A 24,153-nucleotide genomic window follows, 5' to 3' on the forward strand; every position below is an offset into this window, starting at 1 on the left:
CGGTTAGTTACCTAGAAATAATAATGTGGTAATAAATTTGTTTTAAAAAGCTCCGTCCGACAGTTGCACGTGGCGGATGGACTAAGGCCGTTCTTGAAACCAAGACTCCCATTGACAGTGTGTCTCGATTACATAAGCATAGACAAGGATAGTTTCCGTGTCGATCCCTCGTGCCCAGAAAATACAATGCACGTCCCTTTGACGTATCGTCAGTGGTGGATGCCATTCTTTCAGCGTGATCGAATCACTTATTGGGAATGAATGTCTGGCCAAGACTTTGACTATTTCCTCCTCCAACATCCTCCAAATTGTTGATACTTCGCTGCAAGCCGACAACGGCGGCAAAGCGAAAGTTAGTCGCGAAACCTACAATGCGTGCCTTTGTACCTTATCCGACAATCGCGTAATCCGAGGTTGGACGCGCCTTCCCTCCTCGTCGATGCGATGGCATACTACCATGGCTCCGGGCCGCCGGCGGGGCAGGCCTACAATGGGCAGCCCGGTTCGATGCCTTATGGCGCACAGCAGTTCCAAATGAATGGCCAAAACCCATACGGGCAGGTGTCTGCCGCTCCAGGAGCGCATCATAGCTACCAAACCCACCAACAGCACCCTCAGTATCCGCCATATGCCCAACAGAGTTTCCAGCCGCAGCAATCCCAAGCACACCAGCAACAGCAGAGCCAACTCCCGCAACACCAGCCCAGCCATCTGTCTTCTTCTAACCAGTACCACCACCAGCAACAACAACAACAACAGCAGCAGCAGCAGCAGCAGCAGCAGCAGCAACAGCAATACCAGCAGAGATTGCCCCCGTCACAGCAACACCTCGTCGACCCGTCCCCGTTGACCCCTTTGCCCCCGCCGGTCCAATATTCTACCAACTCTAACCCGAGCAATTCAACCTCGACATACCCGAGCTACGATTCCACATTCAGTCAACGCGCGGCTACGAACCAGTTTGCTCATCAGCAGCCTCATATCTACCACCGAACATCCCAAATCCCACCGCCTGTCGCCCACTTTCAGCCGCCATCTCACCGACCGCAAGTCCCATCGCCTTTGCAACAGAATCAACAGCTACCTTCGGTGCCGCAATACGTACAGCCGCAACAGTTACAGCAGCCGTCACAGCCGTCACAGCCATCTGCCATCTCAAACGCTTCTCGTCATGTCAGGCCAGGCGGGGGTATTACGATCAATATCCCGGAAATGAAGGGTCCGCCACCCTCTCAGGTCGCGAAAAGCGTCGAGCGCAGTAACATAGCGCCCTCACCGGCGGGCTCGACACCCAGGGCTATATCGAAATCACCCGCAATGTCACATAGGTCACCGGCGCTGTCGAGATCGCCAACCTTGAAAAAGGTGCACATGGGAGGTGTGACCAAGTCAACAACCGGCTCTAGGTCTCCTGCGCCGTCGAGATCACCCGCACTTGCCAACTCTCCTGCCGTTGCTAGATCGCCTGCGCCGAGCATTCAAAAGTCACATCTTGCGCTGGAGACAATATTGATACACGTTGCGGAAGAGTGTTTGGACAAGGCTCAGGCGGCCGCCCCACGACTGGTTAGCTCGTGCTCGGAAGAAGGTCTTGCCGAATACCACAAGCTGGTTGCAACCGGGCTCACATGCCTTGACAGAGCCATAGCTTCCGGCAAGCTCAGCGGTCGTGTTGAAGCTAAAGCCCGGCTAAGGTATGCGGGCATCGTGCTTGAGGAGACAGAGGATCTCATGTATGCTGAGACAATGTTGTCACAGGGTATAGCGTTGGCTGAAAAGGTGAGTTGATTGCTACGATTGCGTTCTCACTGTGGCATGGACTGACATAGTTTTTTTTATTTTTTGGCGCAGCGTCTATTTCCTGATTTGAAGTACTGCATGCAAGACCTGCTTGTCAAGGTTCTCAACAGGAGAAACCATAAGGCTGCGTTAGTGGCTCTACAAAGACACATTCATGATTGCGATACGTGAGTCTTTCTATCCTGTCATTTTCCAAAACTGATACTGACTGCAATTAGCTACAAACACATGTATTGGTCGTACGCTATGAGACTAGGCAAGATCTCATTGCTTTTCAATTCAACTGCCCCGCAGGACTTGGCATCACTCATCGAGACGATCCGAGAAACCACGGCGCTGGCTAGTCGAAGAGGCGATCGTGCAGTTTATGTGTTCTTATCGCTTCTTGAAGGCTTAATTCATCTGAAAACCGACAAGACAGATGCGGTTCAACGCGTCCAAGCTTGCATTGCTCAAGCCTCGAAATTTCAGCTGGAGGATTCGGCACACCTCGCTCAGGTTGATCTGCTGAGGTCGATACTAGACCTGGCATGTAGCCTTCGCCAAAAGAGCCCGGATGCGACTCTCAGCAAAATTAAGAGTCTTCAGGACCGATTAGATGAAATCCATAACATCTCTTGGCAATCTTCAGAGTTATTATTGCCAATGAAAAAGGATGCGGCGTCGAAGAATACCATCAGTCCAGATACTGGCGCGATTGTACGAATAGGAAACGAACAGCATGACTTCCTAGTCATTAATTTCATGTCAAAACCTGATACTTATGCTTTATGGTAAGATTCTCATGTCCTTTATTCCAAGATGAGACTTGACTGACCTTTTCATAGTTATGCACTCACTGGCATTGCAATTATGTATAAAACCACTTTTACTGGCGACAACAACGCCAGCAAAGATACGGATATGAAGAGCCAGGAAGCTTGGAGGGAGGCGTTGCGCTCTTTATCCAGGCTGGAAGCCCCTGGGGCACCGGTTGAAAAAAACTGGACCCTTCAGCAATCAATGCGACGAGGAAGGTGGCATTCCGAACTGAAGATATACGTCAACATTCTCCTTGGACTTTCACGGGCATCACACTGTGAATGGGCTGAAGTTCAGCAGTGTGTCAACAATATCGACTCGCTGATGGACGAAAAGATGGATCGAAACCTCCAGGATTTGGCCATGTACATGAAGGCAGTTTGCTATCAGGGTCGATGCATGCTCGATGAGGCCATTGAAATTTACTCGCACGAACGGTTCAAAGTCCGGCATCCAACGGGACCTGACGCCCAGAGCATAATCCCACGGGAGCTTTCCATTCTCTCTGCGTTGAACCGTCTCTGGATCATGCAGGATCCACGTCATAGAGACGAGAACAAGGCGGCAGTGATAACCGAAGATATAAAAGATTTGTGCAGCTCGCACCCGGATCCGGATCTGAGAACTGTGTTTAGCCTCGTCATGGCTTCAATCTCACACAATCCACCGCTCAGTATCAACGATGTAAAGAAACACCTTCAAGGCGCCTTATCATCGTCGCAAGTAACCCGGAATATCCAGTGTCTGTCAATCGCACTCAGCATCATGCGCTACCGGCTGTTCGAGGGTGTAGTGGGCGATCAGGCCCTCAAGAGTGCAAAGGCGGCGGCAGCACAGGCAGACAAAGTCGACAATTTGCTTTGGAGGAGTGTGGCGCAAGGCATGCTCGCCGCTAGTTGCGAGATGATGGGCCAGCGGGAGGAGAGCGCCCGAAGGCGAGCAGAGGCAGTCAGGTTCGCTAACGAGGCTGCAGCGAAGAGCGAGGCTGCCAGGGCGGTCGCGTCGCGAGTGAGCAGTGTCTGAATTTAATCAAGCATTTAGGACGAGCATTGATGGGCGAAATGGTGTGGTATTGCTTGTAAGGCGCAATAAGTTGTTCTTTGCATTTGCATGATGATAGAACAAAGCATGTCAGATTTACAGATGAAGCGGTGTTTACCTTCAGCACCAAGTTTGAGATCGGACTTTGATATGGCTGCTCTGCTGTTGTTTGGGCCTGGGCCTCTTGTCGCGATACAAACTCAAGCCATGTTTGTGGCCGGGCCGAAACTGATCGAATTCTTGTATACGAAGATACTCGCCTACCTACCTACCTACCTGGTCGGTATTATATACTTTGCACAAGTACCTACCAACATCCCAAGCTACCTAGGTAGGTAGGTAGCTAAGGTAGGTAAGGTAGTTATATCCACAGCTGTCGCAAGGGTTCTGGATTACCGCCAAGCCGCGTAAGTGTAGCTCCACCCAACCGACAGGGGCCCCTGTGACGACATTGTACCTGCAAGCTGGGGTCCCGCCCCTGAAGTACATGGCTTGGGTTATGCTTATCGATAAAGTCTTTGTACAGCAAATTTTCGACAACTATCGCATCCAATTGACTATCTAGAACTAGACCTAGACTGTTGCACGCGTCTAATATATTTTTTGGCGCGAATTCAATATTCATTTTCTGCTCGTTTGTATTATTTTTCCACCTTTTCTTTCACTTCTCATGCAATCATAATGTTTCCTTTACAAAGCCGCAGGGCGCGGCTCCTTTCGCCCGGTGTACAGTCCCTATACCGAAAAGCCGTTTTGCCCACAGCCTCAGTCCGAATCGCGCGCAGCCGCCTCTACGCGTCGTTGCAGAATACCCCAGAATCGGGCAAGAACGAGAAAAGCGAGCCGCTCTCCAAAGATTCTTCGAAACATGCACCCGCTGATCATGGCAAGAAACCCGCGAAGCCCACTTCCGGGAAATTGACAATGGCCCGAGCCGTGGACTTAACTGAGCAATATTGGAGACAGATGGCATACCCAAAGGGTGACACTCGCATAGTGCGCAATTATCCGACTCTTGAACATGCGATCGATGCTATGAACGCCGCGCGTCTTGTTTTGAGAAGGGTTGAAGAGTGTATACGGAGTATCCACGAGGACGTTGATTTGGCATTGCAGATTTTATGGAAGAAGTTGGGATCGCCAGAGGGCGCTCAGGCAAAATTCCTCAGTAGAAGCCAAGATTCTGAGCACAACAAGGTCCAGTTTGTTGGCTCACTGGTACACAGTTTAGCAAAAAGAGACTTGGTCACTCTAGATGAGCTGATTCGACTGCGGAAGGAACTGGGAATAGCGCCCACGGCACCCATAGTACCACAGGCCATCACGGAAGGAGCAAATATGATGCCTGAGGAGGTACATGTTTCCCTCAAGCACGCCTGGACATGGTTGTTACTTGAGATAGCGGCAGCGAAGAAGAATGGGCCAAATGCCACGACGTCGAACAATATGCTTCGAGACGGGTCCTCTCCGCCTGCTTCTGATGACGGAGAAGTGCAGCGCTTGACAAAGGCTCTGGGCGTTCTCAAAGGCGCCATGGGCGCGGATAAAGGTGTCGCCTCAACTTCAACTGCCAAGGACAAGAAAAAGGCGTTGACTAAGGACTCCAGTAAAGTGGTCACGCCCAAACAGCCCACGACGAAGCCGTCAAAAAATGGCGAGATCAAGACCGAGACAGCGCCTGCGGACCCGTCAAGACAGCATGAAAACCTTGGTACTGCGAAACAATCGGCATTCAGAGAACTAAGAGACGCCTGGGACAAAAGTAAGGATCAGGCTTCTAACACACTGGAAAGCCCGACGGTGGTAAAAGAATTGGGAAAGCCCTACAGTATACACTACGTTAAGGCTAGCGACCTAGAGCTTCAACCGATAGAAAAGCCTCAGCCGCCAGTCCCAGGGGTCCAGTATGGGTTGGACCGGGTGCTCTTCAACCCAGGGGTCTACCAGTTGCAGTGTCCGAGGACGCAGGTATACAACTTTGACCCTTACCTGGCTAGGATCATGCCTATTGAGGAGTTTGACTTCACTGCCCTCAAGCAATACGTGACCTCGTCCAAGGATCAGACGCTCATCCAAATGGCTTCGGGTCTCGGTAAGAAATACACGGGATCTACGTCGAGCATGACGGCCTCCCTGGCCCATTTTCACTTCCTCATCTCGGGCTGGCGGACCATCACCACCACGAGCCTTACCAGAGAGACGCCGATTGAGTCCTTCAACTTCACCCGGATAATGCGCGGCCCCGCGGCAGCGTTTCTACATTACAAGGATGGCACCTACGCAATCGACGCGGATAAGGAGTTCGACAAGGCTACTATCCTGAGCATGCTTGGCAAGTCAGTGGAGAAACTGCTTACCCTACCCAAGGAGGAGTTTGAAAACTATCATCGGGATAGGTCACATCTACTTAGCGAGTCTACGCGTGAGGATCCAGAGGCTTTCCACTACACGACACTAGGTGATTTCCTGATGCGGTCGCAACTTGACGCGCACAACCCCAGGCTGCCGGGGACCGGTATGTACGACCTCAAGACAAGGGCGGTGCTCTCGATCCGCATGGATTCGTCAGACATTAAGAGTGGTCTCGGATACGAAATCCGCCATCGGTTTGGCGAATTCGAGTCATTCGAGCGTGAGTACCTCGACATGATCCGGTCGGCCTTCCTCAAGTACTCGATGCAGGTGCGCATGGGCCGCATGGATGGCATCTTTGTGGCCTTCCACAACACGGAGCGCATCTTTGGATTCCAGTACATACCCCTCGAGGAGATGGACTACACGATCCACGGGACGACGGACCGGCAGCTCGGCGACGAGGAGTTCAAGCTCAGCGTGAATCTTCTGAACAAGGTCTTGGACAAGGCCACGGCGCGGTTCCCCGGCAAGTCTTTGCGTTTACACTTTGAGACACGGCCAAGCGAGACGCCCTTCATGTACATCTTTGCCAAGCCCGTGAACGATGCGGAAATCGACGAGGTGCAGGAAGCGAACAAGGCTGCCGTCGAGAAGTTTGAAAAGGAGATTATGAGCCTGGATCCGGTGCCGGAGCCTGCACCGGAAGACGACGACAGGGTCATCGAGGACCTGGACCTTGTAATCGAGGACGATGAGGACGTCTCTTCTCTGGAGGGTCCCGAGGGGTTGGGTCAGGAAATGTGGGCCGATATGATGGACCGCGTCGAGGAAGCCATGGAAGACGATGCCAGAGGTATCGCTACAGTCAGGGAGGCCATCGAGCGCGCTCTAGAGGAGAGTGGGCTGTTGGTTAACCTCTCGGCCGAAAAGGCCAAGGCCCAAATCGAAGCGCTCCTTTCTGCGATTTCAAGTTCTGACCTCAGAGCTGCAGCAGAAAGTATCCAGACTACTGGCGTTATGGAGCAGGGCATCGTTAGTCCAGATGGCCGCGTTGAGACTGCAGAGGAAGCAGAGGTTAGCGAGGTTGAGAGTGAACCTGTCAGTCTTACCAATAGCAAAGACAAGGCTACCGAGTCTGCTACAGCCAAGGAAACGGCGGAGCTTTCACTGAAAGACATTATCCTCGGACTGGCTTCTCGGGCGCAGTCCTCAATCACTGCCGCGGATCCGTTTGCACGGGACACAGACAAGGACGCGAAGCCGCGCGAAACTCTGCGGATCAGGAAGTTTGAGAAGGTCCTGTCCGAGATGCTTTCTGGCTCCAAGGAATCAAACGACGGCAAATCCGCCCCCGCCGAAATCGAGGCAAACATGAAGCAAGCCGACATAATCAGCAACACCAAGTCCTCAGGGAGCAGCAGGGCGGAAAGCCAAGATAAGGACGGCGGCGAGCTGCTCGGGATGGTGTTGACGGTACGTAACATGCTGGGCCCTCGCGTGGTTGAGCGGGTATATGGCAAACCGAGCGACTGGAATCTCGCATACTCTATCGAGGAGATGTCCCAGTCCAGCGCGGAAAAAATCTATAATCAAGTCAGGGAACGGCGCCGCAAGACGTTCGAAACCAAGTCGGATGCGGAGGAGCAGAGTTCTCATTACAAGGGGTTTCTCGAGAGGCTGCGAAAAGTCTCGCAGGAGGGCTTGAAGTACCGCCAGGCACAGGACGAGCTGGAGAGGAAGAACCCTGTTTACATCTTTGGCAAGCAGGAGGGTCTGGACTACCGCGAGGTTTTTGGCGACACTCCCAGTGTTCAAAAGAAGGATGGCGATGAAGGCGCGGGTGAGACGAAGAACAACAATGAGAAGGAAAAGAAAGAGGAGAAGACTGAGCGAGCAGCAGATGAGGACGTGAACCGTGGGTTCGTGGATCGCCCTTGAACAAAACCGGTGTCGGAATCTGGAGAAGTTCGCATTGTAATACATATTTGAGGCCGGGCGCTGCCCCCAGGACTGATTGTAAAAACCACTAGTTCTATCTTGTCCCCCGCAAAGGTAGGTTATCGGTGTAGACAAGACATGTTTATGTCCCTGATCTGTTTGTACTATAGTCATATAGATATCATATTTGTTTTTCTTCACGTTTATCGTCTTTTCGTTCTATTATGATGCCTGACCTATTCACAAACCCTAATGATACTGCCGTCAGGATAAAGCTGATTTCGGTCGTCGTCACCAACGTAAATCATTACTGATGCTTGCAATGCTGCAGTTGAACCGAATGCCCCTTGAGAAAACGAAGATAAAAGACGATGCGACTTTCTCTCGTCACCAGCAACTTCAAACACAACGCGATGGGTTAGGTATGTAAGACCAAAGCACGACATGAGGCAGTTTCTCAGATAAACATCACTTTCGCCCTGTATTGTCGTTCAAAAATTACCAACCCCCTTTTTTTGGCGATGGTTGAGCAGTGGGTGAAGCAGCAGCAGCAGCAGCAGTTAGGCCTTTTCCTTCTTGATCTTTTCGGATCCTGCATCCCGCTTGGGCTTCTATTCCTTGTTCTTTTTCTTATTCTTCTCAATACTCGAGTCCTTCTTTTTGATACCCAAGTTGGCCTTCCTCTCGATCAGCTTCGACTTCCTCTTGTCTACCAGCCGCTTTCTCTTCCTCTCCCAAGCCAAAAGTGCATCCTCGACGACCTCGGCAGTAGCATCTGCTCCGAACTTGGCTTGCAGCTTGCCGCGTTCCCTCTCGCACAGCTCGACCTCACGACGTGAGGCACGGTTGCTGGCTGGAGCTGGAGTTGGAGTTGGAGGTGGTGGTGGTGTCATTACTGTGGCGATTTTTGTTGATTTTTTTGGCATCTTGAGCTGATTTGTGATCGGCTTGGTTGCCTAAGTTATCATTCTTGGGCGGAAGCTGAGGGAGTTTCTTGTTCTTCTTCTGGTTCTTGTTGGTCTTGGTATTCTTCCGCACGGCAGGACCGACGCCGGCCGTACTTTTGTCGACGGCCATTTTTCTTTTCTGTTATTTCTTTGTGACCCTGGTTGTTAAATTGTTTTGCTGGCGTGGCCGAGGTTGTGATGGTAGATTAATATAAGGGAGGACATTGGACTGCGTGGCAAAGTGATTCAACTCTGAGGGGAGGTTGATGGATTTTGTCTTGGTTGGAATACAAATTACGGCAGTTCAGGTTATCATGAGGTGCAGCGCATGCCATGTTTTTTTTCTTATTATCAAACCCTTACCGATATATGATGTACCTGAACACACACAATGGCGGGGTCTAAAGGAATTACTGTGCAGCAGACTGAGGTAGGTAGGGTACCAGGTACCTACCTCTAGGTACCTTACTTACCCACCTCCTAGGTACCTTTGGGAGGTAGGTCATGTTCAGGTCCCAAGTCCAGGTCTACAAGGAAGGCACGCAAGGCACCAGATGTCTGATGATCAAGGCAGGTGTAGGTGAGATAGATGCCTACCTCTTACCTAGGGTAGCCATCCTCTTGCTCTTCCTATGCAACCTAAGACATGGAAATTATCAAAATTGGTTCAATGTGATTCTCTCCTCCACAGTTATCTATAATTAAGGTACCTAAGGTAGACTAGCTCCATTTAGTTGGGATCAGTTCCCAGGGTCTTCCACCATCGTCAAGCTTCCCCCGCAATCACCCTACAGGAAATCAATCGATCATCCTTGTGGATTGAGGTGGAGTTGGCCGCTTCTGTCTGAGCATTAACAGCGATCGAGTTCGTATTCAAGGTGAGAACAGTCAGACCGTAACAGTCTTAGTGTCTCGATGACCTGGAACATCTACCAACTAAGGCAACTTTTGCAACAAAGTTGTGCCTGGGAAATATGCAAAACACGCGTGTCAAAGCAGCTCGTGGTGGATGGAGTTGTGAGCAAACGCGAATCCCCCCTTGCATCGCATTGCAGGACCTGCAACCGACACCTTTTCTTCTTCTTCTTCTTCTTCTACCATATCCGTAACCATCCAACGGCCTCACGAGCTTCAAAAGGGAGCTGTCTTTAGAAGACGACGGTTGGACGGGTCAAGCCACAACTGTTCCGCGACGTCATCCCGTTTTCAGTCCTTTCCCGATTGGGTATAAACCAGTCACAAATTCACCAAGTGTTTTGGCTGTGCGTGCATGTCTGCCCTATAGAACGCGTGGTTCTGGTCATTCCCCCCTCTTACGACGTACGTTCGACCGAGGTTTTTTATTTGATGCAGTATCTTACTCACCTTGAACTCAAGTCACAGTGTTACCTTATTCACCTAGATACCCTATCTACCTTAGCTAATGGTATGGATTATGATAACAAGCCTGAGACGAATGCTTGTGGGTACGGCGAACTCGGCGAGCCGCACCGTAGGTAAAGTATGTGTGTCCTACAAAGTAATAGGTTGTGGAGTTTATCTTTTCCCCTTGAGTATCAGATTGAGGCTAACTTGGTTGATGCGACGAGACTGCCCTGGATCCACTGATTATCAGGCTGAAAGGAGATAAAATGGCCGTTCACCAAGGTCGTCGGGCTAATTCAGTCGCATAACAGAGTTGAACCCCGACCTGTGTTTTAACTATTTGTGTTTATTCCCAAGGAGAAAAAAAAGATGACTTGGTAATTTCAAAGAACCAAGTACCTTGCCATCCAAGTCCAAGATAGGCTATAGTCATATATCCTCATCAATCATTAGTTTGCATACCTAGGTACCTATTTACTGACTGACTGATAAATCAACTTCACAAGCAGGAAATATCTAGCGGGTAGCTTCGGCCTGAACACCCGAGCTTGCTTGATGCGTCAGTCTGATCTGTAGTTTCGACAGCATTTGCGTTTATACAATTTTTTTTTTCTCGCTCGCTCATGCATGCCAATGTGCAAAGTCGCTTCCCGGCTTTTCGCCTTCTTTTTTCTGCGCCGATTTCCGATGTTTCGTTTCGACCCTGAGCGACCAAAGTGAAGAAGCGTAGGTATGTACTGTAGGTATCTCTACCTTGCCTGGCTAGATACCTACCCACTGTACCTAACCTTACCTCAGACGGCTAGCGACCTGTCTATCTATCTTGGCTGTCTTACCTATCTATTCCTCGCAATCGTGTTATGGGTATCATGAATGTCATGCCTCAACCTCAACAACCCAATGGTTCTCAGGCCCAAAGGCAGCAACAGCCACAGCTACAGATACAACAACAACAACAACAACAGCAGCAACAGCAGCAGCAGCAACAGCAACAACAACGACGACCGCATGGCCCCCGTCTCTATCACAAAAAGAGCAGGACAGGATGCTTTAGGTGCAAGGGACGTCGTGTCAAGGTGAGAATCCCAAGCGGTCATGTTAATTCAACCAAAGAAAGTCTGTTCGATTTTGCCTTTCGTCGTCGTTCGTGTTGTATTGTCGCCACCAACCCGTCGATCGATTCTGCAAAACGTACTCATGAAATACGATCCCGAATACTCATGTTATGTTATCAAACTACCCCGGCTAACATTGGAGCGACCACGGCATCAAGTGCGATGAGCAAAGACCTGCATGTGGTGGCTGCAGTAGGCACATGGTAGAGTGTGTATATCCTCCTCCAGCCACTGCTACCTCCGAAGAGTCAAGACGAGATTCATCTATATCCACGCGACGCGCACAAAGGCCAAGGGCCAGACAGTCCCCATCTGAGGGGCCAAGATCTGGACTAGTCGGTCGTTGTGGGCGGGATATGGGAAGCGGTACAGAAAATCCTGCCTCCCTCTCACCTTCAATCTCGAACCAATCTCCTCCAAGTGTAGGCCATGACGAGCCACAAGATCGCAAAAGGTCAATAAGCAATCATGACCATCCTATGTACGACCAAGGGCCGCCGTCCTCATCGCTCCGTCTGCCACACGTAACACCAAACGCCGACTCTGAGGAAACGCTGGACCCTCCCGAGTCGCGCGCCCGGCGGTTGACCGAGTTGCAACTCTTGCACCATTACATATATCAGCAGGCCAAGACTTTTAAGCGGGTCTTACCTTATGACAGGAATGACAAGGATGGAAAGCCCTCGGGGCAGGAAACGTTTCTGTGGAGCTACGAGGCCATCGAGATGGCCTGGGAGTCGCACGGCATATTATACGCCTTGCTGGCACACTCGGCGCTGTGCAAGTGGACAAAGGCGGCCGCGGACTTCAGGGAGAGGAGGAAAAACGAGGAAGACGCCGAGCAGAACCCCAAGCGCGATCCCGAGTGCGCCCGCTGGCTCGAACTGCAGTCGCAGTACCTCTCGATGGCGCTCCGAGAGCAGCGACGGGCCGTCGACACGCTGAGCAGGGGAACGGCCGACCTGGTGTGCATGTCGGCCCTCACAATCCTCAGTCACTCGTTCGCCCTCGTCCAGACGTCGCCGACCCGGCCCAGGTGGCAACCCCCAGTCGAGTGGTTACAGATGGGCCACGGCGCGGGCCAGGTCTTTCAGATTGCAAAGAGCCACATGCAGCTCGACCGCATGGCCAGGTTCCTCACCACCCCACCGCACTTTGACTTGAAGGACATGTTTGCCGAGCAAAACATGGCTCCCTTGCTGTGGTTGATCGAGCGGCCCTACCCGCCGCCACACGTAGAGCCGTCGCCTTCGGTCATGTCGACGGCGTCATCGTCGCTGGGCTCCATTGAGGTGTTCAAGACTAGCAACAGCAACAGCCCGGTGCGTAGCTTGATGGAAATCAAGTCGGCGACGCCTGGTCCATCCACCCCATGCGAGGTAGATCCGAACGGGCTGGATACTGAGCTTCAGGACGACGCTATCAAGGTATATCATCGCGTGTTGATGTACATCGGGGTAAGTCTTTTGCATCCTCACCTGACAAAAATCACAAAAGAAAAGTCCCGTTTGTTCTCTGACGCAGCGAGTCGTAAAAAAAAAAAAAAAACAGTGGGTAGAACGTGCCATACATGCACACCACACGGCCGACGAGCCCCTGTTCGCAGTCTGCCGCCGCTTCGGCGCCTTTGCCGTCTGGACGCCGCCCGCCTTCCAAGAGTTCCTCATCCAGCGCCGGCCGCGCGCCCTCGTCATCCTGGCATACTTTTTCAGCCTCTGGATCCCCTTTCACGAGATCTGGCTGATTGGCAGCGCCGGCTCCGATCAGCTCAAGGCCATCCGCGAGGAGCTGCCGCCCCGGTGGAGGCAGAAGCTCGACGGCGTGGCGGAGAAGTATGGCGTTCCCTGACACTGGTGCCCTTGGGGGGAAAACTTGAAATCTGCTCCGAAACTTTTTTTCTTTTTCCCCTCATCTTTTTTTTTTTTTATCTTGCGTCTCTCTCCTCCAAGATCAAGAATACTTCTGAATTTTTTTGATTGATTTGGCGTTGCATTTTGGAGGTGTTTCAAGGTCTTGATTGGCTTGTGCGGTGTGGGCGTGCGGCGCGTTCTTTTGTTTTGTGTCAAAAAACCTGATCTGACATATAAGATCGTGTGTGCCCTGGGGGCACCTGTAATGATCCGTTAATACCCGCTCATTTTTTCTTTCTTCTTTTGGCGATTTTTTTTCTTCTTTTCTTATGTTCAAGTGGTCTAAATGTAACGGGTAAAGAACCGACCATCTGTTTTCACCATATAAGCAGATGAGGTGTGCGAGAAGTAGGCAACACACGAGGACTTGAATGGTGCTTTTGATTCCTCTACATTGCAGTCAACCAAAATCAGCTGCGCACCCAATCGTCAGAGCTCATTAACATGGTCATGCTGATTTTCCCTTTTCTTTTGTTGAGCAATGGTATCAGCGGATCACCGGCTTGATCCTCCATAGATTTACGGCCCCAGGTTGTGAGCAGAATTTATCAGCGACCCAAACGGAACACAACCCTCCACCGTCCAGCCCAACATAGACATCTCAATCCCAAGCAAAACGCCGTCGCTGTGCGGTTGTCATTCGTATCAAGTCTAGTAAACGGGGGGATGGAAAACAACGGGTTGAAGACAAAAAGATAAAATAATAGAAGAGTCAAGGCAACATAGAAACAATAATGATAAGACATTGATGACCCAAGTTCATCCACCCTGAAGGCTTCGCCACGTCCATTTGACGTGGAGTAAAATTTGGGGGCATGCTCATTTCCATTTTAAAAAAGAAAGTTCGTAAAACGACTGCAGTATTAGGGGAAAATGCTTGCAGTAAGGGTATTTGGGGGAAAAAAAAAAGAAGAGAGGCAATCCCTCCATATACCAAAGACGTCAGATCCTGGTATTAAAACCTACCGAGCAACTGTGAACCGGTTGCGGCCGGTGATGCTGCTCTACCTACTTGTTGTAGTGGTAGTATTCTCGAACCTCAAATCTTCCATTTCGCACCAATTGTTGATGTTCTGTACAAGTCAATTCATGTCAGCAGGAATTTCTCACCAGGTGAAAACCATTACCCACCTATCCTCAAGGGGATCTTCAGCGGTATACATATGGGGGAAAAAACAAAAATAAACTTACAATGCAACTCAAGTACTTGCACCAGCTGCACTTTTGGTGCACGACATAAAAGTTATTGAGGAGCAGGATGAAGCCAATGGTGACGATGACGAGCGCGCCGGCACGAATCAGCCACCACGCCCACCACAACGGCTTCCGGCCCTTAAAGAAGCCTATCGGGTTCTTGTGGAAAGGAGGGGCGGTCTGGCTGTCCTGGCCCGAATTGACGGTCGCGTAAGGCGGTGCGTCGACACCAATTCGGCGGCGCAGCGAATTTGGAGAGTGGAGTAGACACACGCCTAGCCCGAGGCCCATTAAGAAGCCGCCAATGTGGGAAAAGTTGTCCAAGCCAGGGAGCAGGCCCAGTACGAAAGAGATAACAACGTCGAGGAAGATGAAGAGCAAATCCTTGACCGGGTTCTTGCGATCCTTCCACGAATAGAGGAGATCGATCAGGGTCAGGGCAATAACGCCAAAGAGCGAGCCCGACGCACCGGTCGAAGGTGTACCGGCGCCGGCGTAGTTGCCTCCCAAGACGAAGCCAAAGATGCCCGCGCTCATGTAGACAAGGAAGAACCGGATCGAGCCGATAGCCTGCTCCATCTCGCGGCCCAGAGTCAACTGCAGGAGCATATTGAAGCCAATGTGGATAATACCGGCGTGCATGAATATGGGCGTGATGAAACGGAACCACTGGTTCGGCTGGTTATCTTTGTCGGGGCCCGGCTGTCCGTTTTTGCCCGTACGTTTACCGTATTCGGGCTCGGGTACGCCTCCGAAACCGCACAGCTGCGACAAGGTGCAAGCCGGAGCCTGGGTGGTCATATTTGGGCAGGGCCATGAGATGACATTCGGGGAGTCTTGTACGCCATCGACATTGTGCATGCAGGGCATGTAGCGGGCGCCCATGTTGATCAGGACGTAGGGCGTCGGGCCAATCATCGGGTTGAACGAAGGCTTGGTCATGATCGGGGAGCCCGTTAATTGCGCTGTTGGGAGGCGGGATGAGAACGCTGGTTAGTTCTTGTACGACTTTGCTTCAGTTCAGAGGGCAGATTTTGCGGGGATTCGACGTACCATTCGTGACAATCTCTGCAATGAAAACCGCACTTTGTATTATGAAAAATATCCAACAGACCCATGCGATCTTTTGCTTGCCGCTGGTCAACATGCCCAGCTCGCCGAACCTAATCTTCTGCGCCATCGACCTGCCACGACCGTCGTCTCCGGGGCCACCCGCCGCCGCACCACCCTCGGGATCGTGGACATGGCTGCCATGTTGCTGTTTATGGCGATCCAAACGCTCCTGCAGTGGTATGTCGTCGCGCGAGGCCATCGGATCCGAGTCCTGCCTTTGAAAAGTACCGCCGCCATAGTATCCCGTGTCTTGCTGATGTTGTGGCATGCCATTCTGGCCCGCGGGCATCTGGTTTCTTTGGCCGTTCATCGGATAAGCATTGTCGTCGAAGACGCTATCGAACGGCGAGTTTCCGTTAACTGGTTGTTGTTGTTGTTGTTGATGCTGTTGTTGGTTCGGCCTGCCATTCGACGGGCCAAGGTACTGCTGTGACGAGTATGCTGGTGGTTCGGGGTAGGTCACGGTCGACGGTGCACCGCCGTAGGGTGAGTATGGCGATGGTGACTGTGATTGATCTGGTCGCGGACCTTTGCCATTGTAGTAGGTATTGTTGGGATCCATGCTGGCTTGGGTTTTGATGAATGTGGTAATTGGGAGGGAGACGCCCAGAAGCGAGCGCCCCAAGATTTAGGTATCAAGGAAGGTGAATTAGCGCTGAGCCGGGGGGGTAGGCTGAATGCGATACGATCCGGGTGTCGTGGTCGAGCTTGGCTAAATAAGTGGCTGGGGTGGTTTCGTTTGAACTCGAAGTCAGGGCGAAAGTGAAGGGAAAACGATTGATGATTTGTTTTTGATTTGCGCCCACTATTGTCTTTTGTCTTTTTTGCGGGTATGTTTGCTTTGTTTTCTTTTTTCTTTTTTTTTTCTTTTTTTCTTTCTTCCGCGTTGATCGGTGACCCAAGTGGGATGGAGCGAGATGCGAGCAAAGGGGGTCAGGCAAGGAAAGTCAATGTTTTTTGCTTGGTTTAAAATGCAACAAACCAAGGATACCTGCTCTTGTCAAAAAAGCACAACACAGTCGAGCGGTGCCAGGCACGGGGGCGCAAAGTTCCCAAACTAAACTGGGGTGTGGTGCAGTACTTGTGGGGTGATGGATGATCCCCAAAATGTACCTGGCCTTACTGTAGGTACGGCAAGACGCGCACACACACACACACGCACACGTTGCACTACAATCTAGTCGCAACGATTTGCCCTGTCACTATTATTTTAGCGAGTTTGTTCGTAACTCCGTGTTTTGTAAAGTCGCAAGTTGATTCTAATCAATAGCCAAGAATGGCTAAGTGGTCACTCCAAAGTGACTGTGGGTGAGTGAATGAGTGGTAAGGCTAAGAAAGCTCGACCATGACAACGGCACAAAAGGTGGGATGAATAATGTATTTAAGACTTCATCCGAAAAGCTCCCAATGACAAGAGGGGACGCGAATATATCGGAAACAATACGAGAACAGTAGTATTTGAATTGTTGACCGAGAGTGTGAGGCGCAGCGATGGTTTTGGTTAGGTTTTACTGCATTGGTTAACCTACCTATGAGGGAAGCCTCAGGGTCTTTCTCGATGGTTTGAATGCCACGGTTTGCCCAGACGGACCACGGTGTGGGGGGGGGGGGGGGGGGGGGGGGGGGGGGGGGGGGGGGGGGGGGGGGGGGATCAGCCCCATTCGGCTGCAGGTTTTATTTGAGCAAGCGCAATTGGCGATGCAGGACGAGGGTGGACAAAATCCAAAACCAAAAAAACCAAAACAACCGCCAAGCCGCCTCAGCTGCAAGTAGTCTTGGTAGTGGATATCGTGGTCCGTGCACCACACCTGCACCGCCCTCCCTTTTAGTGGAGCGGTTCGTCACTATTGCAGGGCGCTGACGTCGCTTTTGGCTGATGTGGAATGGGGATTTATTAGGGATCTTCAGCTTTTTGACTGATCTGCCACAGTGCATACCACCAATATCTTTAACAACCTACGTACCGTAGTAGGTGCTCTGTAAAGGACATGGATGGCTGTGCAATCCCCGTGACCCTCCCACTTGACTCATATAATTTGATGATTTTATTATTTGCTTTGATTTTTATAATGTGCAATGTTAAAGAAGTTTATAATAGAAAACGCCGAATCAGGTTGGAATATTGATGATGATGATGCATCAGCAAGACCTGTAATGAGTCTCTAAGTGGTATATAAGCATGGTCACTATATGCGTGTCGAAGTTTGTAGAGGAGTCACCTAACGTTAAGGTATGGTAAGCGTGCATACATTTGCATACCGATACATGAGCCGCCAAGTATGCCCAGTAATCCATCTTGAACAACTTACTTTACCATGGTAAAACTAGACTAGAAATAGTAAAGGACGAGGTCAAAGCCAATGGTACAAACCCCGAAAATCTGACTCGGGCCCGTTGGAGATTCCCGTCAAGCGATAAATTAATATTAATTGCTTTACTAACACAAGCAAATGTAGATTAGATCTGATAGAGTTTGTACCGCAACCAAACCGAGTAAACTTGAGAATGCTGAACGCATCATACCGATTATATATCACAGACATGCTTGAGAATTTGCCAGCCTTGAAATTCATCATCAAAAAGATAGATATCCAATTGCCACTATAACTCCCTCTAGACTAGATGTAAACAACTCTATCATGCCGTGGATCTAAACCCAATAAAACATATTCCGCACCTGTTGTACATTCACCATCAAAAACTCACAACACCCACGCACGCACGCAGACACATCCCCCACACCCCCAAACCAATCTCTACTGCCACTCCGCATCGACCTCCTCAAACTTGTCCAGGAAAGCCCGGAAGAACTTGACACCCAATCCGGGGTCGAGCGCGCCCGTGGTGGCCCTGACGCTGTGCATGCTGAGCTGGGGCAGGCCGGCGTCGGCGCTCCTGACGCCCATGGCGCTGCTCAGCGACGGGCCGACGGTGCCGCCGCTGCGGCTGTCGTTGCGGATCATAAAGGTCTGGTTGACGCAGCCCGACAGCTGCGCGACCCGGTCCAGGATCGCAGTCGAGACCGGGTCCGTCGTCATGTGGCCGTTGGAGTCGGCGCAGACCGCCACGCCCACGTTGAGCCGCGGCGCGTGGCCCGAGAGGTACTTGTCCATGAAGTTGGGGTGCACCGCGTGCGTCACGTCGGCAGACACCAGGAACGAGTTGGCGTACGTCCTGCCGACGACCCCGGGGCCAAAGGTCGTCTTGCCGTCCGAGGCCTCGGTGAGTGCCTCGACGGCCCGCTCGATCACGATCGGGAGGAGGTTGGATTTGGCGCCCTGCTTGAGCAGGCTGCCAATCTCCTCGTCGTCAAAGAGCGCCACGAGCTTGATCTGGCCCGACTTTTCGTCGTCAGAGGCGCAGATGAGCCCCTGCAGCGCCGCCCAGCTGCAGAGTTTGTCGTCGATGCGGCCGGCGAAGATGAATTCCTTGTCCAGACCGCCCACGGTCGCGGGCTGCAGGTCAAAGAGCTCGAGCTCCCAGTTAACGATCTCGGAGGAGGACTTGAGACCGAGCTGCGACGTGATGAGCTTGACCAGCTTGGGTGGTTGTGAGGCCGCGAAAGAGCCCGCCGGACCGCCACCAAGGTAAGGCTTTACGTCGTCCGATGCTGCTGATGCGGCGGTGGACGATGACGAAAAGAGGTCCGAGTTGTCGAGGCCGATAATGGGCACGGCCTGAGTCTCCTTGTTGTTTGTGCCCATCATGCCGACACCAAAGTGCGGTGCCAGAGTCGGCACCCTGGCGATGGGCCAGTCGACCTTGACGAGCTTGGTGCTCGTCTTGCCAGTGCTGGGATCACGGACAATGACCCTACCGCCGATAGACAGGTCGCGATCCCACCACGTCTCGTTCAGAGCGCCGGCGTAAGGGGCAACGCCGAGTTGGAGATAGCCGGCGCGGTTGGGCTTGCTGCTCACGGGCTTGAGCTTGGCAGTCAGGGCGTCGATGTGACCGGCAATCATGGCAACACCGTTGCCGGGCTTGTAGGCCTTTCCGACTGCGAAAGCAACCAGAGAGGATGCGTTACGCGTGACATAGTACTTGCCGCCGGGGCGAATTTTGCCGGTCCAGTCGGCGCGGGCAGAGAGCTGGGGGTAGCGATGATAAGCTGGTTAGCTTCGTGACGTTGACGCGCAGTAGCATGCCCGTATCGTAACTCACCTCGGTGTATCCTGCCGCACTGAGCTTGCCCTTGAAATAGTCAACGGCATGGAAGATGGTCGGGTTCTCTGTCAGGAAATCGGTAAATGGCTTGGTGAAAGCCTCTGGGCGGGCTTCACCGACGGAGCAAATGGCGCATTCCTTCTTGGTGACCACCTTGTGCACGGCGTACGGCAGCTGAACCATGCAGTTGATGCAGATCTGCAGGCCACGGCGTTGGGCATCGCGGCCCACATCGCCAGCAATGTAGTACCGCATCTCGGGAGTGGGCTGGTCGACCGGTGAGTCCATGCTGACGTCTGTAGCTGTCGAGGCGGGTGTGATCATTGGTGAGGTGGCGGCGGCGGTAGCAGCTGCAACGGAGCTCGTCACAGAGTTGGCCAACGATGCAGCACGGAGAGACAGGTTTGAGGCGCGAGCGCGAAGGAAATCGGGCGTGTGTCTGGTCATTGCTCGGCGGATTTGCGGGATGGGGGATTCGTGGATGTTTAGCGGCGAGTCGAAGAGGAAGATCTCGGTCTTGTTATACATGACAGATTTGCATGTGAGCAATTGATTGCCTTGGGAAACTGGTCCGATTGGGTGGGTGGATGTGTGTGGGTGGGTGGGTAGCTACCTTAGGTGCAGTTAAGGTAGGTAGGTAGGTAGGTAGGTAGTTAGGGTATGGTATGTATCTGTATAGGTAGGCGTGCGGATAGAAGAGTTAATCGGATGGAAAGATGCAAATAGGACGGATGGTTTCCTGGTTGAATCACAGGTTGTTTGGTTCAACAGCGCGGATCTTATCTTCTGGGAAACTGAAGGGACACTTGACCACCACCTCAGTTAAGTGCCTCAGAACTGAGTCGCACACCTATCCGCGATGATACCAGTCAGCACCGATTACTGCGGTATCGGCGCCAAGGCTAAGCGTTGCTAGGGCGGCAGATCGATGGTGGTTTGGGGTACGGGTGTGGGCTGCAGGGGTATTATAGTATTGATCACCAGTGGAGGTGGAGCTGGAGCTATGCAAAACATCAATGCCATAGGCTGGAGCTCAAAAATCAACAAGATTGGGAATCTATAGCTTCGCTTCTGGCTTGCATCATGTAAGTTGACCGCATAACCAGATTGCTCAAAAGTCAAAATGAGTAAGTAATATTGATCCTATAATGATTGGACGCAATTGACTTAACCATACCAAGTTATGGCGGGCGAATCCCTTATTTTCTATCTCGACCTGATAGATTGCAGCACAGAAATGTCCTTGCGAGAAAGAAATTCCGATTCCGTAAGCTTGCCTGCGATATTGCCCCTTGCTATACTTTGAAGCAGATGCTTGGCTAAAGCCTGGATCCAAATTCAAGTTACTGACGTGTGTTTTATTACTGCGTAACCAGAAACCTACCTGCTTTGGTAAGTTATATCGGTAGAATGAACAACCAATCCTCAAATAATCTCTAATGCGTCTCCTGGACTGTTTCTTAGGGTAAGCCTCCACGATGAGAACAAGCATGGACTCACTTCGTTAGACCTCGAGTCGAACAGGAGCATAATAGGATGCTAGCGGTAGGTGCTGATAGCCCATGAGTGAAATGGTCAATCCATTTGCACCTTGGCATAGCTGCCTCCCGAATACTCGGCAATGCTTATCATACAAGTGACAGACATCGTCCATGAATTTACCAAGCCGAGTACTTTCACCAGCGTGGCTGTGGCTCACGGGCTGTGATGTCCTGCTAACCTGATTAGTAAAAAGGTTTGCAACGAACAACTAGCGCAAAGCACATACGCTCTTGACTTAAGCCCTTCTTCCAGACTTCTAGCCTGCATCATAGACACAAGGTCACACCGGAGACGAAAGCTTTCAAAAATATGAAGAAGGAGTCTAGACTCTTCGTAGCGCTGTTGGTTTCCTACTGGCTGTGCAGTGCTCAAAACAGCCCTTGACCGGCCCACGACCGTCAAGACAGCGCATATGGAATATGTTGTCGAGAAAGACGCTACCTCCACTGACTTAATCCATGAACTGAATATGATGTGCTTTGCTGTAGTGACTCCAATGACCAGATTGACAAAGCCTCAAGATTGGTTTATTTTAGATCCTCATCGGAATTGCATTAAAAGCGAAATGCAACGCTCTGCAGGAGGGCCGACTCGAGGGGCGTGGAAAGCCGGCGACTTGGGTGACAGAGGCCTGATCCAGCCCTTTCAAACAAAAACCGCCAGTTCAAGCAGTAAACGCTGTCCTCAACCTCAATACCAAATTCAACCGGATGAGCATTGGAACCGATTCGCAGAGAACCTCCACTTCTGTCACCCAAACAACCGAGAATCTGCCACAATCGGTCGGGTGAAAAAATGGAAGCAAAGCGAGGCGATGGTGGATCTCCCGCTTAGAGACCCTTACGGCCCATTCGCCCCAGTTTGGCCATTAACCTCTGTCCTCCAAGTGTTCGCCCAAATCGGCTCAGGGATGCAGCGGCCCTGAAAAAAGATTTTTTGGGACTTTACCTTGAATTCTATCCGCAATAGAAGCCCATCGTTAAAATGCACAATACCTTCTTCCATACTGATAGTCCCAACACAAAAGAGTGCAAATGGCATCTGAACCCCAATATAGCGTTTTGTTAAAAATGTCCACGTTCAAGTCTCGGAGCTAGAGACATGGCTCCCTTGGGCGTGGTTGAGGCCACCATTGTCACCCCCTTGTCCTGCTGTTGGTTTGGCCTTGTTTTGCTTCCGTCCTGCTCTTTGCTTGGACTTGGCTTTTGCCCAGTTGCCGAATGAAATGTACGCATCCCAGACCTTCACACCAACATTAAGAGTATGTCTGCCAATACCGTCAATAGCTTTATTTATAAGTCCCCTCTGATACGGCTTTGGATCATCTGTGAGAACCAGCCGCTACCATTAGCATTTTGCATTGCTTGACGGTAGTATTTCGCGCAAGCCGTTCACGTTTCTGCTCTTAGTCAAAAGACTTTGGATCAAGCTAACTCTCTTACCTGTTTGCGTTCTTTGCTTTTTCATCTTCTTTTCCTTTTTCTTGTCATTTTTTGGTGCAGAAGTGATTCCGCCAAAACATGCGGTAAAGACATTCCTGATACAACCTGTGGGTATCAAGGGGTGTATTTAGCATTTGATCTCCCTTTTTTCCCAGTGTGTCTTTCATTTTTTTTTCCTGAACTGGCATATTCCGCTACCTTTTCTTGACACAGAACGCGTGTATTCATCGTTTTCCGCGGCGGGATAGTCTCCTGGGACAGCCCTGGGTTCCAAACCTATATTTTCAACCGATTTGGCGGCTTTCACATCGCAATTCTCCGGACTAGAGCAGGCGGATTCATTAGAAGTCAGGTCTAATCCTGATCTTTGACCGACGTGTGTTCGGATAGTGTCAAGATCCCGGGGTGTTTTAATAGGACGGATTCGGCCCGCAAAACCTTTTGTAGGGGCGGCAACGGTAAAATGTGCTAGTGCTAGTAAGGTGAAAGCCTTTATAAAATGCATGGTCGAACTGCTTTTTCTATTATTCTTGAGGAAGAAAACATGGGAACACAAGGAAAAAGCGACAAAGAAAAAAAAGAAAAAAAGCAGAAAGGAAAATCTGGAAAAGAGCGATTGGAATGGGGAAGAGTTTTACAAGTTGATAGATACAGGAATAGAAAAGCCAAGATATACTAGAAAACAAAACATAAATTTCCGATAGGATAGCGGATATGGGCCCAGAGTATAGCAAGTCTCGATCAATCTCCGGACTTTAATGCATCTTTTTATAGGCGGGCAGATCCGGGGCCACATATCCACGACTTAAATGACACAACCTCGAAGCCTCGGAGGCGCCGATGTGAACAAAGTAGGCTCTTGAGCACCTGTTATATAGTCTCGTATAATAGAAAAAAAACGTTTATCCAAGTATAAGAGCTACAGTAAAAGCAGGACGATAATGACAACACTCATGTTAAACGCCTAGTGGAGCTTCCCGACGATAGAAGCTGGATGGGGCGAGTTCTGCAGACAGACAACATTTCAACAACCTCGCAAAAGAGTAAAGATGCGAAAAGTACTTGCTAATAAACTGTTCACATCAGGAGATTATTACAATGACTTTGTAAAAGGCTTCCAAATCTTGATGTTCGAGCTTCCGACGCAACCTGCCAACTGTGGGGTAGATGTCCATGTGACGATGGAAAATTTTGTCTAGAGAGTAGAAAAGAAAGTAGAAGAAAAAAAAAACAAGTGACGCCATAAACTGGGAGCTTTCATGGGAAATCCCTATTGCGATTTTTTTTCCTCAATTGGCTAGACTTAGGTACCAACAGTACATGCTGACCAAGGTTTAGGCCTGGGTTGTGCTGACTCTCGGAGGATAATGGTCGAATCGCCCCCAGAGACCAAGGCAAGGGTTCAGCTCTTAAAGACAGCCTT

At 50.9% G+C, this 24,153-nt stretch overlaps 7 protein-coding genes across 7 annotated transcripts; 3 read left to right on the plus strand and 4 right to left on the minus strand.

Moving 5' to 3' along the window:
- Nucleotides 1-444: 444 nt before the first annotated feature.
- Nucleotides 445-4,011, plus strand: PgNI_01966 (uncharacterized protein; the record flags this gene model as incomplete). The annotated part of the gene is made up of 4 exons (XM_031122037.1): nt 445-1,779; nt 1,852-1,967; nt 2,019-2,573; nt 2,628-4,011. The coding sequence occupies 4 exons, from the start codon at nt 445-447 to the stop codon at nt 3,622-3,624; spliced, it is 3,003 nt and encodes a 1,000-aa protein (XP_030986669.1). The 3' UTR covers nt 3,625-4,011.
- Nucleotides 4,012-4,323: 312 nt separating this feature from the next.
- PgNI_01967 (uncharacterized protein) lies at nt 4,324-7,935 on the plus strand (the record flags this gene model as incomplete). The annotated part of the gene is made up of 1 exon (XM_031122038.1): nt 4,324-7,935. One exon carries the CDS (start codon nt 4,324-4,326, stop codon nt 7,933-7,935), a length of 3,612 nt encoding a protein of 1,203 aa, XP_030986668.1.
- Nucleotides 7,936-8,546: 611 nt separating this feature from the next.
- PgNI_01968 (uncharacterized protein) lies at nt 8,547-8,861 on the minus strand (the record flags this gene model as incomplete). The annotated part of the gene is made up of 1 exon (XM_031122039.1): nt 8,547-8,861. The coding sequence occupies one exon, from the start codon at nt 8,859-8,861 to the stop codon at nt 8,547-8,549; it is 315 nt and encodes a 104-aa protein (XP_030986680.1).
- A 2,255-nt stretch (nt 8,862-11,116) lies between these two features.
- On the plus strand, nt 11,117-13,210 carry PgNI_01969 (uncharacterized protein; the record flags this gene model as incomplete). The annotated part of the gene is made up of 3 exons (XM_031122040.1): nt 11,117-11,323; nt 11,521-12,819; nt 12,914-13,210. 3 exons carry the CDS (start codon nt 11,117-11,119, stop codon nt 13,208-13,210), a joined length of 1,803 nt encoding a protein of 600 aa, XP_030986679.1.
- Nucleotides 13,211-13,498: 288 nt separating this feature from the next.
- Nucleotides 13,499-16,500, minus strand: PgNI_01970 (uncharacterized protein). The gene is made up of 3 exons (XM_031122041.1): nt 15,520-16,500; nt 14,464-15,431; nt 13,499-14,345 (listed from the first exon to the last, which is right to left on the minus strand). Exons 1-3 carry the CDS (start codon nt 16,139-16,141, stop codon nt 14,277-14,279), a joined length of 1,659 nt encoding a protein of 552 aa, XP_030987944.1. The 5' UTR covers nt 16,142-16,500; the 3' UTR covers nt 13,499-14,276.
- A 1,501-nt stretch (nt 16,501-18,001) lies between these two features.
- PgNI_01971 (uncharacterized protein) lies at nt 18,002-20,405 on the minus strand. Its single transcript, XM_031122042.1, has 2 exons — nt 19,744-20,405; nt 18,002-19,670 (listed from the first exon to the last, which is right to left on the minus strand). Exons 1-2 carry the CDS (start codon nt 20,272-20,274, stop codon nt 18,336-18,338), a joined length of 1,866 nt encoding a protein of 621 aa, XP_030988096.1. The 5' UTR covers nt 20,275-20,405; the 3' UTR covers nt 18,002-18,335.
- A 1,924-nt stretch (nt 20,406-22,329) lies between these two features.
- On the minus strand, nt 22,330-23,022 carry PgNI_01972 (uncharacterized protein; the record flags this gene model as incomplete). The annotated part of the gene is made up of 3 exons (XM_031122043.1): nt 22,330-22,613; nt 22,731-22,835; nt 22,929-23,022. Coding segments are annotated over 3 exons (444 nt in total), but the record flags the coding sequence as incomplete, so codon positions are not given.
- Between the last annotated feature and the right edge of the window lie 1,131 nt (nt 23,023-24,153).

This window comes from Pyricularia grisea, assembly GCF_004355905.1.
Source record: "Pyricularia grisea strain NI907 chromosome Unknown Pyricularia_grisea_NI907_Scaffold_1, whole genome shotgun sequence".
NCBI lineage: Eukaryota > Fungi > Ascomycota > Sordariomycetes > Magnaporthales > Pyriculariaceae > Pyricularia > Pyricularia grisea.

Excerpts from the sequence above, each read along its gene's own strand:
- PgNI_01970 (XM_031122041.1), bottom strand. The coding sequence starts at position 16,141 with ATGGATCCCAACAATACCTACTACAATGGCAAAGGTCCGCGACCAGAT. Across the intron at positions 15,432-15,519 it reads TGCAGAGATTGTCACGAATG|CGCAATTAACGGGCTCCCCG; the intron begins GTACGTCGAATC and ends GCCTCCCAACAG. Across the intron at positions 14,346-14,463 it reads GCAAGTACTTGAGTTGCATT|AACATCAACAATTGGTGCGA; the intron begins GTAAGTTTATTT and ends TGACTTGTACAG.
- PgNI_01971 (XM_031122042.1), bottom strand. The coding sequence starts at position 20,274 with ATGTATAACAAGACCGAGATCTTCCTCTTCGACTCGCCGCTAAACATC. Across the intron at positions 19,671-19,743 it reads GTGCGGCAGGATACACCGAG|CTCTCTGCCCGCGCCGACTG; the intron begins GTGAGTTACGAT and ends CGCTACCCCCAG.